The sequence below is a fragment of the Oncorhynchus tshawytscha genome, linkage group LG21 (assembly GCF_018296145.1).
Source record: "Oncorhynchus tshawytscha isolate Ot180627B linkage group LG21, Otsh_v2.0, whole genome shotgun sequence".
NCBI lineage: Eukaryota > Metazoa > Chordata > Actinopteri > Salmoniformes > Salmonidae > Oncorhynchus > Oncorhynchus tshawytscha.
Window position 1 is genome coordinate 8,247,330 of NC_056449.1, and position 17,867 is coordinate 8,265,196.

General features: G+C 43.2%; 1 protein-coding gene across 1 annotated transcript; it reads right to left on the reverse strand.

Annotated features, from left to right (window-relative positions):
• Positions 1-4,870: 4,870 nt before the first annotated feature.
• On the reverse strand, positions 4,871-13,473 carry LOC112220619 (neuronal acetylcholine receptor subunit alpha-9-II). The gene is made up of 6 exons (XM_042303041.1): positions 13,204-13,473; positions 12,111-12,256; positions 8,876-9,030; positions 8,282-8,462; positions 7,565-7,916; positions 4,871-7,397 (listed from the first exon to the last, which is right to left on the reverse strand). Exons 1-6 carry the CDS (start codon positions 13,250-13,252, stop codon positions 6,637-6,639), a joined length of 1,644 nt encoding a protein of 547 aa, XP_042158975.1. The 5' UTR covers positions 13,253-13,473; the 3' UTR covers positions 4,871-6,636.
• Positions 13,474-17,867: the final 4,394 nt, after the last annotated feature.

The following is a 17,867-nucleotide window of genomic DNA, read 5'->3' on the forward strand; positions in this document are numbered from 1 at the left end:
TTCGACCATTTAAAAGCACAGATCATTTTAAATGTAAATAGATTTATTTTATTCAAAAGATGAATATGTTATCACTGTGCTTCATCTATTAGCAGAACCAAATGACCTGGATTTCAGTTGAGATGACATTAAAAGTACAAAGCGCAAGTGATCAATGCCGTTCGAGATTCTATGCAAATTATTACAGCGATTGTGAAGATCGCCACAGACCCTGCGATGACCTATGCATGCTAACTTGAACATAGAGGCTTTACATGATTACATAAGAAGACATGTATAGCTACTGTAGCCTCATTTTAAGGTTGAACGTTACATGAGTTAGTAAGATAGCCTTAACTTTCGGCTATTTACTCTATTTCAAAAGTGATATTGAATTGTGTTTGGTTGTCAACGCAACCAAATACAAACCTTTTTACAACGCAAAGTCATCAACAGCTATTGTTTCAATTCAACCCAGGATTCAACTAAAAATAGACAATATTCTGTATATTAACCTGGGGTTTCTACCTCTGGTTGATTTCAAATGTAATGCTATTTTGTAATATTGGATCGTGTTTGCCAATGCAACCAAATATCAACATTTGAATGAGATGTGCACTGTATCTTCTGCTTGGACAGTTCCCTCTGTGCCACTGACTTAGTTTGGCTTTAATTCCAGTTTGTTTACAAATTAATAATTCATATGTTGGATTCACGTCTCCATCTCAACCAAAAAATCAAAGCTAAAGAGTAGGACTAAATCAAATCAAACTTTAAATGAGCTTTTAAATTCATGTTCGATTTGATTTTTACAAATCAATCATTACAGAGGCTGTACCCGAATTATCTCTTGCTTACTACATACTAAAATGTCATCCTTTGTACTAATTGTATTATATCCCACTCGGCACAAACTGGTTGAATCACTGTTGATTCAACATAATTTGCCAATGTATTGTGAAGTGGAATCTACATGGAAAAGTCATTGGATTTGAAAAAAAGCCATCAACCAAACCCACCATTGGGTTTCGCCAAAGAGCTCTATTTTAATGTCATCTGACCCAAGCACCAGTTCCAATCCAAGTGCCAATGCCATTTAGCAAACTCCAGGTGTTTACATTTGTTGGTTGACATGAAAATCGAGCTCTTTGACCACGCACATCAGTGGTAGGTTTGGCGTAGAAATGAGAATGCATGAGAAGAAAAGAAACCCAAACTTACTGTAAAATATGGTGGTAATTCTTTGATGTTATGGGGCTATTTTGATTGCACTGGTCCTGGGGCCATTGTTAAGGTCAACAACATCATGAACTTTACCGAGTACCAGGATATTTTTTTGCCAAAAACCTAGTTGCCTCTGCCAGGAGGTTGAAACTTGACCGCAAGTGGATCTTCCAGCAAAACAATAACCCCAAGCACACATCAAAATCAAGATTTTGCAGTGGCCATCTCAGTCTCCGAACTTGAAACCCATTGAAAACCTGTGGATTGAATTGAAGAGGGCTGTCCATAAGCGCAGACGAAGGATATCAAGGATCGGGAGGATTCTGTATCTTTGACTGGTCTAAGATCCCACCCAATGTGTTCTCCCTCCTAAAATATATAATTTTTTTTAAAGGCTCAGTGCCATTAGGTGAGGTTTTGAAAGGAATTTTGATCTGTTCCTTAAAAATGTTTGTATATTACTCGTTAAACAAAATCTCTTTCTCTGTGCAATTGTATAAATATAAAATATAATCTATATAATTTCAAAAATAAATTGAATAAACTATAGCTCTATAGTTGACCGGGCCTGCTCTAGCAGGGCAGAAATTTGTTGAACTGACTTGTTGGAAAGGTGGCATCTTATGTAACATTAGGCCTGCTGTCACGACTTCTGCCGAAGTTGGCTCCTCTGACTTGTTCGGGCGGCGTTCGGCGGTAGACGTCACCGGCTTTCAAGCTGTCGCCACTCCATTTTTCATGTATCCATTTGTTTTGTCTTGTTCCCTGCACACCTGGTTCTCATTCCCCAATCAATCTACATGTATTTATTCCTCTGTTCCCCATCATCTCTTTGTGTAAGATTGTTTGTGTTACGTGTTTGTTGTTGACACGCCAGACTGGTATGTTTTTTTCCCGTGGTATTTCACGAAGATGTTTATTGTTAAACATAATTCTTGTGACTGTTTTGCGTGTTTTGCACTTTTGCCTCAATAAAGTGTGCGCCTGTTCACAAATCTCTGCTCTCCTGCACCTGACTTCGCTACCAGTACGCACATACCTGACACCTGCTGATGTTAAGGTTGCATTTATTGTCTCAATATTTTTTATTGAACAGAGAACAACTGCTGAATGAGGCCTTCTTTCTTAATGACAAGTTCTTCGCCTACAACACATTTCTGAAAGCAAAATTTCAACAGGAAAAATCAGGATTGGTAACAACACACATCAATGCCCTACGTCTCCAAATGCACAAATGTGACAGAATTTGAGTGATCTTCTTAGACGGCTATGATTTGATGTTCAACTGCCAGCATTTTGTTACTTTCGTACGATATGGAGGAGCCCTCTGCAGTCAGGTTGGTTTATATATATTTCTTTGCCTGCGATCGTCTTTAGCAGGACCTACTGTATGGGGTCACATTAACACTATCTTGTCCATGGATATTAGCATAGCAGCGGGAAGTAGGGGTACCTAGGGTGCTACAGCACCCCCTGATAAATCAAAATTAAATAAATAGTAATACAAATATATATACAGTGGGGCAAAAAAAGTATTTAGTCAGCCACCAATTGTGCAAGTTCTCCCACTTAAAAAGATGAGAGAGGCCTGTAATTTTCATCATAGGTACACTTCAACTATGACAGACAAAATGAGAAAACAAATCCAGAAAATCACATTGTAGGATTTTTTATGAATTTATTTTTCAAATTATGGTGGAAAATAAGTATTTGGTCAATAACAAAAGTTTATCTCAATACTTTGTTATATACCCTTTGCTGGCAATGACAGAGGTCAAACGTTTTCTGTAAGTCTTCACAAGGTTTTCACACACTGTTGCTGGTATTTTGGCCCATTCCTCCATGCAGATCTCTTCTAGAGCAGTGATGTTTTGGGGCTGTTGCTGGGCAACACAGACTTTCAACTCCCTCCAAAGATTTTCTATGGGGTTGAGATCTGGAGACTGGCTAGGCCACTCCAGGACCTTGAAATGCTTCTTACGAAGCCACTCCTTCGTTGCCCGGGCGGTGTGTTTGGGATCATTGTCATGCTGAAAGACCCAGCCACGTTTCATCTTCAATGCCCTTGCTGATGGAAGGAGGTTTTCACTCAAAATCTCATGATACATGGCCCCATTCATTCTTTCCTTTACACGGATCAGTCGTCCTGGTCCCTTTGCAGAAAAACAGCCCCAAAGCATGATGTTTCCACCCCCATGCTTCACAGTAGGTATGGTGTTTTTTGGATGCAACTCAGCATTCTTTGTCCTCCAAACACGACGAGTTTAGTTTATACCAAAAAGTTATATTTTGGTTTCATCTGACCATATGACATTCTCCCAATCTTCTTCTGGATCATCCAAATGCTCTCTAGCAAACTTCAGACGGGCCTGGACATGTACTGGCTTAAGCAGGGGGACACGTCTGGCACTGCAGGATTTGAGTCCCTGGCGGCGTAGTGTGTTACTGATGGTAGGCTTTGTTACTTTGGTCCCAGCTCTCTGCAGGTCATTCACTAGGTCCCCCCGTGTGGTTCTGGGATTTTTGCTCACCGTTCTTGTGATCATTTTGACCCTACGGGATGAGATCTTGCGTGGAGCCCCAGATCGAGTGAGATTATCAGTGGTCTTGTATGTCTTCCATTTCCTAATAATTGCTCCCACAGTTGATTTCTTCAAACCAAGCTGTTTACCTATTGCAGATTCAGTTTTCCCAGCCTGGTACAGGTCTACAATTTTGTTTCTGGTGTCCTTTGACAGCTCTTTGGTCTTGGCCATAGTGGAGTTTGAAGTGTGACTGTTTGAGGTTGTGGACAGGTGTCTTTTATACTGATAACAAGTTCAAACAGGTGCCATTAATACAGGTAATGAGTGGAGGACAGAGGAGCCTCTTAAAGAAGAAGTTACAGGTCTGTGAGAGCCAGAAATCTTGCTTGTTTGTAGGTGACCAAATACTTATTTTCCACCATAATTTGCAAATAAATTCATTAAAAATCCTACAATGTGATTTTCTGGATTTTTTTTCTCATTTTGTCTGTCAGAGTTGAAGTGTACCTATGATTAAATTTACAGGCCCCTCTCATCTTTTTAAGTGGGAGAACTTGCACAACTGGTGGCTGACTAAATACTTTTTTGCCCCACTGTATATATATTTATATATATCAACAACAGAAAAATCCCACAAAATTAGTGAAGTAGGCCTCCTCAGTCAAAATTGACATTTGTTTTTTTTTTACCAGAAGAAATGCAGGAGTTAATATTATAGTACCTATGTGAGAGGTTATAGATACAGTCATTGTCCAGATTTCAGACTATTATTCAATTAACCCATCGGAACAGTAGACTGCATAGCACCTCACAATCATCACGCATAACATAGCAGGCACTGCTATCTTCCTCTTTTATAACTTTAACGTTAAAGTTGACGTGGTCTTCCCAAGTTCCCCAAAGCATTTGGCAAATGGTGTGTAATTTGGCGCGCTACAGTTAGGCCCTGAAGCTTAGGCTACGCACTAACGCCAGGTTTTTTTTTTAAATGAAAGAAAAATCTCAATTTAGCCGAACGATATGAATTGCACAGGAATTACACATTTATGGATTTGTTTATGCATTGTTTTATTTTCATTCAGTCAACCAGCGCATCACTAATGTTTATTACAATGCTAAATGATGACGAGTCATTAATTAGTCATCAGAATGCCACTTTTTAACTTCAGGTCCTTAACCGTACAATAATGAACAATCACGTCATGAAGCATGAGACAGTCCATATCATGATGATCCATCCTCCTGTGCAGCATGCAGACAGGTGGTGATAGGCTCCCCCAGCCTTCTTTAAGTGAAATAAAAAAGACCCTGGCAATTTCCCCAGCAGTCTCTCCCAAGCCGCGCTCCTGTCTGTGCAAATTACATGTTTCCCACTTCTCACTGTCTCCTGGGGTGATCATAGCATGCATCGGGCCCGCGGCTCACCGTACACTAATAGGACCAGAGACAGGCTTCCCCAGTATGCAAATGTGAGAGATTTCACTCTCAGACTCAGCATGACAATCACTTCCCTGAAGAGGATGATGACTGCTCAGGCTTCCTTGTCTGAGTGAACTCAGGTTCTCATTAATGTCAGAGGATAGGTTCAAGAGACAGGTTTAGTATCAGTTATGATGATGAACTAGTTTCCTTAACACTGGCTGGTTATGCATCCATAATCCTCCACTCTATATTCACTCAAAATGAAATGTAATGATCATATCTTTATTTTACAATCAAAATTAGCTTTTTATTATGGATGTGTAAAGTATTAAAGGTGGCTGTTGTAATGACATCTGATTTCAAATTCACTGTCTCCTATTTTCTGTGCCGTTCAAGAGGATAATTGGTGAGCGATGTCTGCCCTCTGCTGGACATACAAGGTAGTAGCGACAATTCTGCAAATAAAAACTCAAAACTGTACAAGGATCCATAGGGACAAATAAGGGAGGCACTCTGTTCAAATACTTTATCCTTTGAGTGGTTGACTACTTCTAGGAGGTGTGCAGATGAGTCCAAAGTAAACCACACCCCCCCCCCCAACCACTTCCTGCCAACACACACAAACATACAGTATACACACACACACCTGGATGTTGGTATGTGTTGTTGGAGGGGGCAAACTCATTGTGTTGCATAATTTATGTTCCATATTACCTTACATCTTTACAGTGCCTGTTTGGAAACAAAGCAGTCATTAACTATTCACTGCATGATTTTGAAGTGAAAAATGATTCCGGCCGTGTGGATCCGGAGCGGGTCATTTGTCGCTGAAGCCCCTGGAGTCTGATTTCAGACTGGTGAGTGATACGTGATAGTTCTAATGTTGTTATTTAGTGGGGACATGTGGCGATATTAGTATGGGGAGGATGTATGGAGTGTGCTGTTCATTCACACACAGTATAGTATACACTTGTAGTGATATTTGAGTTTACTTATACACAGTATTTGCTATGGTTTTTTTTATATAACGTATTTTCTGTACAGAGATGAAAAGAAAGAGTGAAATGAATTGACAAACTTCAGTAACTGATCGTGCTTATGATAATCCGGACATCATGAGTGCAATATAGTTTTTCCTCCACAATGCAGTTCAATGTATTTGTCGAAATGTTAATACTCCAATCAGGTTAACAGAAATGAGGAAATAACATAGATATCTATCAAAATAGCCATCTCTCTTTGCACCTTCTTCAGTTTCATCAGTAAGACATATTACACACATAATATACATGAAAAATGCTTTCTTGATGAACAAAAGAACAGGGCCTGGTTTCCCAAAAGCACCAGGCTAAGTTTATCTTAGAACCATAGTTTATCTTAGAACCATAGGATCATATGGTTCTAACAAAGAACTTAGCCTTAAGATGCTTTTGGGAAACCGTGCGCAGAACAGTCTCCAATAACAACACGTGGGTGGCCAGCATTGTCATGGTGCCTTGCCGATGATCAGAATGCTCATGAGGAAGACCATAATGAAAAAGATCCACATGAAGAACCTGTCCATCACCTTGGCAACCCTCTTCCACTCCGCCCCCTTGGCGCAGGTGGCCCTCTGCTCCCGGAAGCAGTTGGCAATGTACTCCACGTTCCGCACCAGCTTGGAGTCCACCCCGGGTAAGCTGCTGCCGTGACTACAGAACACACAGGGGCCAAAGGTTACTGAGGCCACCGCAGCAGCGACCACGGCTGTCTTTTCATCCTCCGGACAGCAGGGCGGAGCCTCCTTGCAGCAGTCCCCCAGGGGGAGGTTCCTGTTGGACTCAAAGCCCTCGTATTTGGAGCTGGAGAGATGGTTCTTCTCGTCTCTGGTGATGTGGTGTTGGTGTCGGGGCTTGGGGTGACGTTGAGGTCCAGGAGTCTGGGGTCTGGGGTGTTTGTGGCGGTACTGGTTCTCTCGCCCGCTGTTGCCCCCCGGCTTCCCATTGGCCTGGCGGTGGGGGCTGAAGTTGGGTTGGTGGACATCGTCCTGGCCAAAATGTGATGAGGAGGAGGAGGAAGAGGTGGCAGTGGCACAGTTCTCTCCCACCTCGTAGACAAAGAAGATCTTGGACATGTAGTCGATGATGAGGACTTTGGCCCAGTGGGGGACGGGTTTGGCCTCGGCCCCACAGAAGTGGATGTTCATGATGAAGATGGTGAGAGCCGTGGAGGCTGTGATCATCGTCATGGTAGCGATGTAGTACTTTCCTGTGATATACAGGAGAGGGAAAAATGAGTTCATGCACATGTACAGCATGTGCGTATGAGATGCATGCGTGTATGAGACGTAAGGTGTGTATGAGATTTGCGGTGCGTGTGCGGGTGAGAGAGTTAGAGAAAGACTAAGAGACGCGGGGGGATGCGTACACGCTCACCAATAAGCGGCACACTCTCAGACGGCGGCATACTCTCGGCCACCATGAGCTGGAAGACAGTCAGGGCCAGCAGCACAGTGACCCCCAGGGACACCTTCTCCCCAGAGTCAGCCGGCAGGTAGAAGCCCAGCGGAGCCAGGAAGGAGATGAGGAAGCAAGGCAGGAGAAGGTTAAAGATGTAGAAGGAGGAGCGGCGCTGGAGCAGGACGGTGTAGGTGATGTCAGGGTAGGGGTCGGAGCAGCAGCCGTACATAATGACGTTCTTGGTGGCCGGCATGCCGTGGCATTCCCATTCAACGTTCTCCACGAAATCAGACAGGTCCCCGCTGTCCATGCCCATAGCGATGTCAACCTGGGAAGAGACATAGGAATAGAAGGTAAAATATAATGGGACCGTAATAGCAGTGTTTTAGCAGGACATGTGTAATGCACACACACACACACACACACACACAATGAGTTTGTCTGCATCGATAATGGTAGAATGATATCACCACACACCGAGGAATGTGTGTGTCTGCCTGTCTGCGGCAGGGCAGTCTGAAGCAGTAGGACAAGGGCGGTTCACTATTGGCCCAGCGCCGTCCGGGTTTGGCCGGTGTAGGACGTCATTGTAAATAAGAATTTGTTCTTAAATGACTAGTTAAATAAAGGTTCAATAAATTTAAAAAAAGATAAGAATATAATAATCTGTGGATGTATGCCCATCCTGTATACCTGGTTGCCGTTGTATGTCCAGGAGCCGAAGGTGAGGTTGCACTCCTGGCTGTCGAAGGGGAAGTAGGACACGTCCACCACACAGGAGCTCTTGGTGATGGCCGGAGCATCCCATGTAATCTCCCCATTATAGCGCAGCACCACGTTCGTGTCTAGCGGCCCTGAGAAGTCATCATCCGCCCTGAGAAAGAACGGGGAAACTAGTACCTGTACACTGTAATAACACAACATGACATTTTAGTCAGTGATTTACAGGAGCAATTAGGGTTAAGTGGCTTTTTCCAGTGCACATCGACAGATCGTTCACCTAGTCAGCTCGGTGATTCAAACCAGTCACCTTTTGGTTACAGGCCCAACGCGCTCAACCACTAGGCCACCTGCCGCCTAACCATGTCATAACTTTAGTATAACATCCTTCTACTGTATATGGGACCATCTTCCTCAATATATATATATATATATACTTTGCATTAATACATGACCAATTCATGGACCAATAATTATTGTGAATAAGGGAGGTTGAATAAGATAGAATAAGTCATTCCGATATCATGGTACAGTGGCTGTATATATCTGTGTGACGTACGGGCGTACTTGTTATAGAGGACGAGGTCAGGCCTCCACACCAGGCTGCTGGGGATCCGTATGACCTCCAGGCCATCGTAGTCCTCCTTGTTCCACCTCAGGTAGGCATCGTGCCACGTCTGACGGATCCACAGGTACGCTATCAATACCTGGTTCCTCTCATCCTGTATACATAGGCACAGTAATAAACATACAGATGCAGGTTCACACACACACACACAGATGCCGCAGATGCGCACACACACACACACACACAGATCCCGCAGATGCGCACACACACACACACACACACACACACACACACACACACACACACACACAGGCATGTGGACACACACAGGTAAGGGCAATATGCTACTGTACATGTGTATCTCTCTCTCCCCCTCCCTCTCTCTCTCTCTCTCTCTCTCCCTCTCTATATATACAGTGCCTTGTGAAAGTATTCGGCCAACTTGAACTTTGCAAACTTTTGCCACATTTCAGGCTTCAAACATAAAGATATAAAACTGTATTTTTTTTGTGAAGAATCAACAACAAGTGGGTCACAATCATGAAGTGGAACGACATTTATTGGATATTTCAAACTTTTTTAACAAATCAAAAACTGAAAAATTTTTGCCTCCTGTTAATACTTTGTAGCGCCACCTTTTGCTGCGATTACAGCTGTAAGTCGCTTGGGGTATGTCTCTATCGGTTTTGCACATCGAGAGACTGAATTTTTTCCCATTCCTCCTTGCAAAACAGCTCGAGCTCAGTGAGGTTGGATGGAGAGCATTTGTGAAAGCAAGTTCTTTCCACTCGATTGGATTCAGGTCTGGACTTTGACTTGGCCATTCTAACACCTGGATATGTTTATTTTTGAACCATTCCATTGTAGATTTTGCTTTATATTTTGGATCATTGTCTTGTTGGAAGACAAATCTCCGTCCCAGTCTCAGGTCTTTTGCAGACTCCATCAGGTTTTCTTCCAGAATGGTCCTGTATTTGGCTCCATCCATCTTCCCATCAATTTTAACCATCTTCCCTGTCCATGCTGAAGAAAAGCAGGCCCAAACCATGATGCTGCCACCACCATCTTTGACAGTGGAGATGGTGTGTTCAGGGTGATCAGCTGTGTTGCTTTTACGCCAAACATAACATTTTGCATTGTTGCCAAAAAGTTCAATTTTGGTTTCATCTGACCAGAGCACCTTCTTCCACATGTTTGGTGTGTCTCCCAGGTGGCTTGTGGCAAACTTTAAACAACACTTTTTATGGATATCTTTAAGAAATGGCTTTCTTCTTGCCACTCTTCCATAAAGGCCAGATTTGTGCAATATACGACTGATTGTTGTCCCATGGACAGAGTCTCCCACCTCAGCTGTAGATCTCTGCAGTTCATCCAAAGTGATCATGGGCCTCTTGGCTGCATCTCTGATCAGTCTTCTCCTTGTATGAGCTGAAAGTTTAGAGGGACGGCCAGGTCTTGGTAGATTTGCAGTGGTCTGATACTCCTTCCATTTCAATATTATCTTGCACAGTGCTCCTTGGGATGTTTAAAGCTTGGGAAATCTTTTTGTATCCAAATCCGGCTTTAAACTTCTTCACAACAGTATCTCGGACCTGCCTGGTGTGTTCCTTGTTCTTCATGATGCTCTCTGCACTTTTAACGGACCTCTGAGACTATCACAGTGCAGGTGCATTTATACGGAGACTTGATTACACACAGGTGGATTGTATTTATCATCATTAGTCATTTAGGTCAACATTGGATCATTCAGAGATCCTCACTGAACCTCTGGAGAGAGTTTGCTGCACTGAAAGTAAAGGGGCTGAATAATTTTGCACGCCCAATTTTTCAGTTTTTGATTTGTTAAAAAAGTTTGAAATATCCAATAAATGTTGTTCCACTTCATGATTGTGTCCCACTTGTTGTTGATTCTTCACAAAAAAATACAGTTTTATATCTTTATGTTTGAAGCCTGAAATGTGGCAAAAGGTCGCAAAGTTCAAGGGGGCCGAATACTTTCGCAAGGCACTGTATATATTTCTCTCACTCTTCCGCGCTCTCACTCTTCCTCTCCCTCTCTCTCTCTCTCTCTCTGTCACTCAATAACCCACTAAGGTCTCAGACTAGCTGTCAGACACAGTGAAATCCAGACCCAGTTTAGGAAGTATCACTGCCAGAACCTGATGCACTGCTTAACCAAAGCAGGGAACCAAGGAGAGTAAAGGAACCTTCGTTACACACACACTCGGATACACACACAAACACACAGGTCACACACGCGTAATGGGTCTGTGTGCGTTTCCAAGTGGCAGGATGACATCATCACAGAGACGAGGATGAAGGCCGTAGGACAGATGTCTCGTCTCTCTTCAGAGTGCACCGGACAAGATGCACTTAGTTACTTAGTCAGACACACAGACACGCAGAAGGGGAGGTTGACCCTCCGCTGGACTGAAACAGGAGACGGCTGAGTAACTGTAAGCCGGTACAGTAGGAGGTCTGACGTCTCTCAGACCTCCTAGCTGACCACTGCACCTTGTCATCAGTGACCTCTAATCCTAATCTGCACTCAATTGCAATTGCACAATGTGCACCTCCACACAACACTGTATCTATTCACCATGGCGACATCCCTCCCCCTGCTTTATGCAGATAGATCCCCTCTGTAAATGGTGTATTGCAACTGTAATCAGCCTATGCTCCAGAGTTTTGGTTTATGGTCCCTGTTCCGGTATTGTATATTCTGTATGACGTCCATCTCGACTGGTGTCTGCATTCGGTTGAATTATTGTCTGTTGCTGGCAGCACCTTCTCACCAAGGCAAATTCTGGGTGTTTCTGATTCTCATGCACATCAACAGAGGAACCAACACAATCACCTGGGTAACCAATACAGTGAGGGCATCTTGGCGGACCGATCTGCCCTGCCCGGGTGCATGTTAAAGATTCAGTGCATATGCCTTTCATGCTTGAGTAAAAGACCAGGTGAGTCACAGAGATGACTGACTTTATGCTATATGCAGACTAGACTGTCTTACCAATGAACAGAGCAGCACTGGCAATTGATGCCTTTCTCTCACAATGCTTTATGATCAAAAGTACACGATCTCTCTCTCCACAATATATTTGATATATTTGAAAGTATTTGATCAAGGATGACATTTTGTCAAAGCCTCATCGAGAGAGAAGCCAGTCATAGATTGCCAGTGGTGCTCTGCTCATCGTCGAGACACAGTCAGTCATCTCTGAGACTCACCATGTCTTTGATCTGGGAGAGAGTGATCTGCAGTGTTACGTTCAAGGCTTTGTCTGTGTCCTCCACCGGCCGCAGGGCGTTTGAGTAGTTCTCCATCAGGTCGGTGAGCAGCTGTTGAGCGTACCGGCCCTGAGCCGAGTGAGCCACTGCGATAGGAGAATATAGAAGTTATTTGTTGCAGTCTCCCTTTATAGGTGTAGACTCTGAGGGGTCAAAAGCCTTAATGGCACAGGTGGCATGATATTGGGCCCATGGAATGCTGGTTCAAGCCCCACTCCACAGCTACCCCATTTAATCCACCTGAGCACCAATTAAAGGATGACCTTGTTTGGAGAGAGTATGGTCTGGAGATTGTGTGACTCATGGATCGAAGTGCCCAAGGGGCATGCCGAACAATCGGTGGTGTAAAGTACTTCAGTAAAAAATACTTTAAAGTACTACTTAAGTAGATTTTGGAGTATCTGTACTTTGCTTTAATATTATTTATTTTGGACTACTTTTACTTCACTACATTCCTAAAGAAAATGATGTACTTTTAACTCCATACATTTTCCCTGGCACCCAAAAGTTCTAGTTACAATTTGAATTGCTTAGCAGTAAAGGAAAAAGGTCCAAATCACACATTTATCAGGAGAATGTCCCTGGTCCTCCCTACTGCCTCTGATCTGGTGGACTCACTAAACATAAATGCTTCCTTTGTCAATTATGTCTGAGTGTTGGAGTGTGCCCATTGCTGTCAAAAAAAAGTTATAAAAAAACGAAATTGTACCGTCTGGTTTGCTAAATATAAGGAATTTGATGTGTAGCATTTACTTTTACTTTGCACTTTTACTCAAGTATGACAATTGAATACTTTTTCCACCTCTGCGAACAATCCAATGTGTAAAATGAGCGCACTTGGATTTATAAAAATACTTTATGTTGTGAACTATAAAAGCAAAAATGTCGATCTAGGTCAGAAAAAAATTGCAAGGCAACAGTATATAAAACGAGACATACATGTATAGAAATATAATTTTTAGATTTCCATAGCCTAAACTCCTAAAGCTTTCCAAAAAATGTCCAAATTACAGCACAAGTGCCACTGACTTACCCTGGAGCAACATCGTCGCAAAGCACACAACTGGAACCATCTTCCGCATTTTGGATGAATAAGTCCAGAAGAAAACTGGAGGATGTTGGAGCAAAATAAATAACCACTACTTGGTTTAAATCCATTCAGGTTTACATGATGTTCATTCAACCCCAATTGAACTCAATTGCTGATAGCATCCTGTAATTTCCTTTCGTCCCCTTCGCGCTTCAGGGCAGCGCTTATTGCTTGGCAGAGGAGGCTGCATGGCCGCTCAGACACGGAATAGGACCCCAGCTATCACGTAGCACGCGCAGACCGAGAGAAACAAGATGCCCTCTGAGCATCGGCTCAGTGCACACAGGATCTATTCAGCTGTCAATCAAACGCGTGGCAGGTGGGCTCGCGGGCCTGCAACAGGCTGTGGGTCATATGAGATAAATGCAGAAGATTCAGTCAATATGATAGTGGATCAACAGTCTTCAAACATAATTGCATGGGTGTCTGGTTTGGATATGGCATAGGAATGGTTGTGTGGTTTTATGGTCATGGGTGCTGTGGTAGTCAAATGGTTATAGCCTACAATTCTCTGGGTTGGTTGCCTTGGAGGGCCCACAGGGGACCTGGGTAATAGGGCACCGAGGGAAGAGATGGGAGAGGATTATATCTGGGTGGTAAAACCAGTATATGTGTTCTTATGAGGGTATTAAAGTCCAAGACACACAGTTGCCTTCAGAAAACATCAACCTGGGACCTACCTAACTAGCACTTTAGTTCCTTGGAAGTTGTAGGAACGTACGTTTTTAGTTTCCCATTGGTTCTGGGAATGAAGCCATGTGTTTCGTGACCGTTAAAACTGAACGTTTTCTAAACGTTCAAGAACAGAGGTGAAAAATGTGCCTGTTCTGGGAATGTAAATTTTTTTGGTCGCAGGGAGGTTCTGAGAAAATGTTTCTATGGTTCCCTGAAAGTTTTCCTGGTTGGTCTGATTAACATTCTGAGAATGGAATTCTAGGTTGTAAATAACATTCTGAGAACGTTTCAATAAGATGTTTAATTACCCTGCTAGCTTAGGTAAACTGTTTTTAACTCCAAGCACAGATATACATTCATTTGCTTAGGCATTAATCATGCAAACACATTTATTTTTTATTGCGGTATGGAATCTTTTCTATCCATGGACTTAGTCCACTGCGCCACAAGGATGCCATGTTTGTTTTTTTACTCATTAAAAGCTGTTCATTTTAGTCTATTCAAACAGACCCTATTTCAAAGGAAACAAGCACCTGAACACACTTAACAAGACAGAGGATAGAGAGAGTTTTGTTGACGCTGAGAAAGGAATGTACATGTTTTTAAATAACATTCATAGAACATTCTTTGATTGTTACTAATGTTTTCTTGTGTTTTTTATGGAAAGTTTTCTTAATGTTCTCAGAACATGACTTTAAATAGAACCATAAGAAAACCTGTAGAAAATGTTATGCTGAAGTACTGAAATTCCCACAGAAAAATGTTGTTTCTTAACATTCTCTGAACATGACTTTAAATGGGGACACCTTTTAAAAAAAATAATTGTTATACTTTTACCCCTTTTTTCCCTCCAATTGGAAGTTACAGTTTTGTCCCATCACTGCAACTCCCCTATGGACTCGGGAGAGGCAAAGGTCAAGAGCCATGCGTCCTCCGAAACATGACCTTGCCAAGCCGCACTGCTTCTTGACACACTGCTCGCTTAACCCGGATGCCAGCCGCACAAATTTGTTGGAGGGAACACCATCCAGCTGGCGACCGAAGTCAGCTTGCAGGTGCGCGGACTACTCCTACCTACTACAAGGAGTTGCTAGAGCGTGACGGGGCAAGAAAATCCCCTGGACACAGCCTGGGATCGAACCCAGGTCTGCAGTGACGCCTCAAGCACTGCGACGCAGTGCCTTATACCGCTGTGGCACTCGGCAGGCCACATGAGGGAACCTGTAGGAAATATTATGGGAAGGTTGTATGCAAAATAACCATAGGGCAACCACACTCTCACCAGGCTCTAAGAAACATATGGTTCTCAGAACCGTATGCGCTAGCTGGGTAAACTGTTACCACCCTGACATTCACTCAGATCTCTTCTCACATTACTGAGTATCATTGGACCTATACTTTGAGCCTAAATGCCTCAGCTTGTCTCAACTCTGTCAGGAGACTTGGTGGTGTGCCAGGGGAGAGATATTCATCAGGTTGAAAAGGGGAGGTACAAAACAAGCTTAGGAAACCTGAGGCTGGTTATCTCTGTAGCTTGATAGCAGCTGTTGTTGTGCAGCAGGGGAGTTTGCATGGTGTCGCGAAAGGGGCGCTGAGGCCTAACTCCAGAGTCCACAGACACAGTACACTCTTAGAAAAAAGGTTCTTTGCGGAGGGGTAGGATTTTACCAAGAGCCGTTTTCATCCTAAGAATAGTTTTTCGAAGAAAGGGTACTTTGATGATTCTTTGCAAGTGTTATGATATGGGGGGAAGGTGTTAGGATATAGACAAACCCACTATCCAGGTTACACTTCCACACTCTATTCCCCCAGGGGGCAGCAGCCAACCTTTTCCAGGTGTTGAGCCTGGCTGATAAGCACATTAGGTTTTGTCAATTAAGGTGATCTCAGTCAGTGTCCCAGTTTGCAGCTGAACAAATAATAATCCGCTTGGACTGGCTAACCAAGAGATCAAGTGAGACAGAGCTGGCCTTGGACAAAGGTAAGGTTGCTGTCTCCCTGGGCACATGAGCATTTAGCATGGTCCTCAAACGCTGCTTTCTCACATACAGTGCATTCTGAAAGTATTCAGACCCCTTGACTTTTTCCACATTTTGTTGCATTACAGCCTTGTTTTAAAATATCTTTTTTTGTATCCCTCATGAATCTACACACAAAACCCCATAATGACAAAGCAAAAACTGATTTTTTAAAATGTTTGCACAAATGTTATCACATTTGGATAAGTATTCTGACCCTTTGCTCACTACTTCGTTGAATTGCCTTTGGCAGTGATTACAGCCTCAACTCTTCTTAGGTATGAGGCTACACGCTTGGCACACCTGTATTTGGGGAGTTTCTCCCATTCTTCTCTACAGATCCTCTCAAGCTCTGTCAGGTTGGATGGGGAGTGTCGCTGCACATCTATTTTCAGGTCTCTCCAGAGATGTTCGATCAGGTTCAAGTCCGGGCTCTGGCTGGGCCACTCAAGGACATTCAGAGACCTGTCCCAAAGCCACTCCTGCATTGTCTTGCCTGTGTGCCTAGGGTCGTTGTTCTGTTGGAAGGTGAACCTTCGCCCCAGTCTGAGGTCTTGAGCACTCGGGAGAAGGTTTTCATTAAGGATCTCTCTGTACTTGGCTCCGTTCATCTTTCCCTCAATCCTGACTAGTCTCCCAGTCCCTGCTGCTGAAAAACATCCACACAGCATTATGCTGCCACCAACATACTTCACTGTAGGGATGGTGCCAGGTTTCCTCCAGATGTGATGCTTGGCATTCAGGCTAAAGATCTTGGTTTCATCAGACCAGATAATCTTGTTTCTCATGGTCAGACAAGTCCTTTAAGTGCCTTTTGGCAAACTCCAAGTGGGCTGTCATGTACCTTTTACTGAGGAATAGCTTCCCTCTGGCCACTCTACCATAAAGGCCTGATTGATAGAGTGCTGTAGAGATGGTTGTCCTTCTGGAAGGTTCTTCCATCTCCACAGAGGAACTCTGGAGCTCTGTCAGAGTGACCATTGGTCACCTCCCTAACCAAGGCCCTTCTCCCTCGATTGCTCAGTTTGGCCGGGGGGCCAGCTCTAGGAAGAGTCTTGGTGGTTCCGAACTTCTTTCATTTAAGAATGATGGAAGCCACTGTGTTCTTGGGGACCTTCAATGCTGCAGACATTTTTTGGTACCCTTCCCCAGATCTGTGCCTCGACACAATCCTGTCTCGGAGCTCTACAGACAATTCCTTCTACCTCATGGCTTGGTTTTTGCTCTGACGTGCACTGTCAACTGTGGGGCCTTATATAGAAAGGTGTGTGCCTTTCCAAATCATGTCCAATCACTTGAGTTTACCACAAATGGACTCCAATCAAGTTGTAGAAACATTTCAAGGATGATCAATTAAAACAGGATGCACCTAAACTCAATTTTGAGTCTCATAGCAAAGGGTCGGAATACTTATGTAAATAAGGTATTTGTTGTTTTAAAAAAAATTTAAAGTCGCAAAAATGTTTAAAACTGTTTTCGCTTTGTCATTTTGGAGTATTGTGTGTAGATTTGTGAGAATTTGTATTAATTTAATCAATATTAGAATAAGGCTATAACGTAACAAAATGTGGGAAAAGTCAAGGGGTCTGAATACTTTCGAATACACTATAAATGCACACATTCATTCAAGTTACAGACCATGTAACTAAGCATAGGACCACTAGACAAAGCAAGTGCAACAATATCCGTAGGATAGTTATGGGTATCATAACCTATGGGAGCTTGTACGGAATAAATGTTGGCATTTGTGATTCTAATCCGGGTGGTTTTGAAGCGGTATGGTTCAGTAATGTGGTTGTGCATTTGTTGAGAAAGTTTATAGCATGTGTTTGTGTTGAACTAGCATGATAGGTGAGGTTCGCAATAGCGCTAATGTGAGTTTCAGTTTGCTAGCTAGCAAGACAGCTCATGTTT

What these genes read in the sequence shown, in the direction of transcription:
- LOC112220619 (XM_042303041.1), bottom strand. Translation starts at nt 13,252, where the DNA reads ATGCGGAAGATGGTTCCAGTTGTGTGCTTTGCGACGATGTTGCTCCAG. An exon ending in TGCGACGATGTTGCTCCAGG is followed by an intron (nt 12,257 to 13,203) that starts GTAAGTCAGTGG and finishes CTCCTATCGCAG; the next exon opens with TGGCTCACTCGGCTCAGGGC. An exon ending in TGAGAGTGTGCCGCTTATTG is followed by an intron (nt 7,398 to 7,564) that starts GTGAGCGTGTAC and finishes TGTATATCACAG; the next exon opens with GAAAGTACTACATCGCTACC.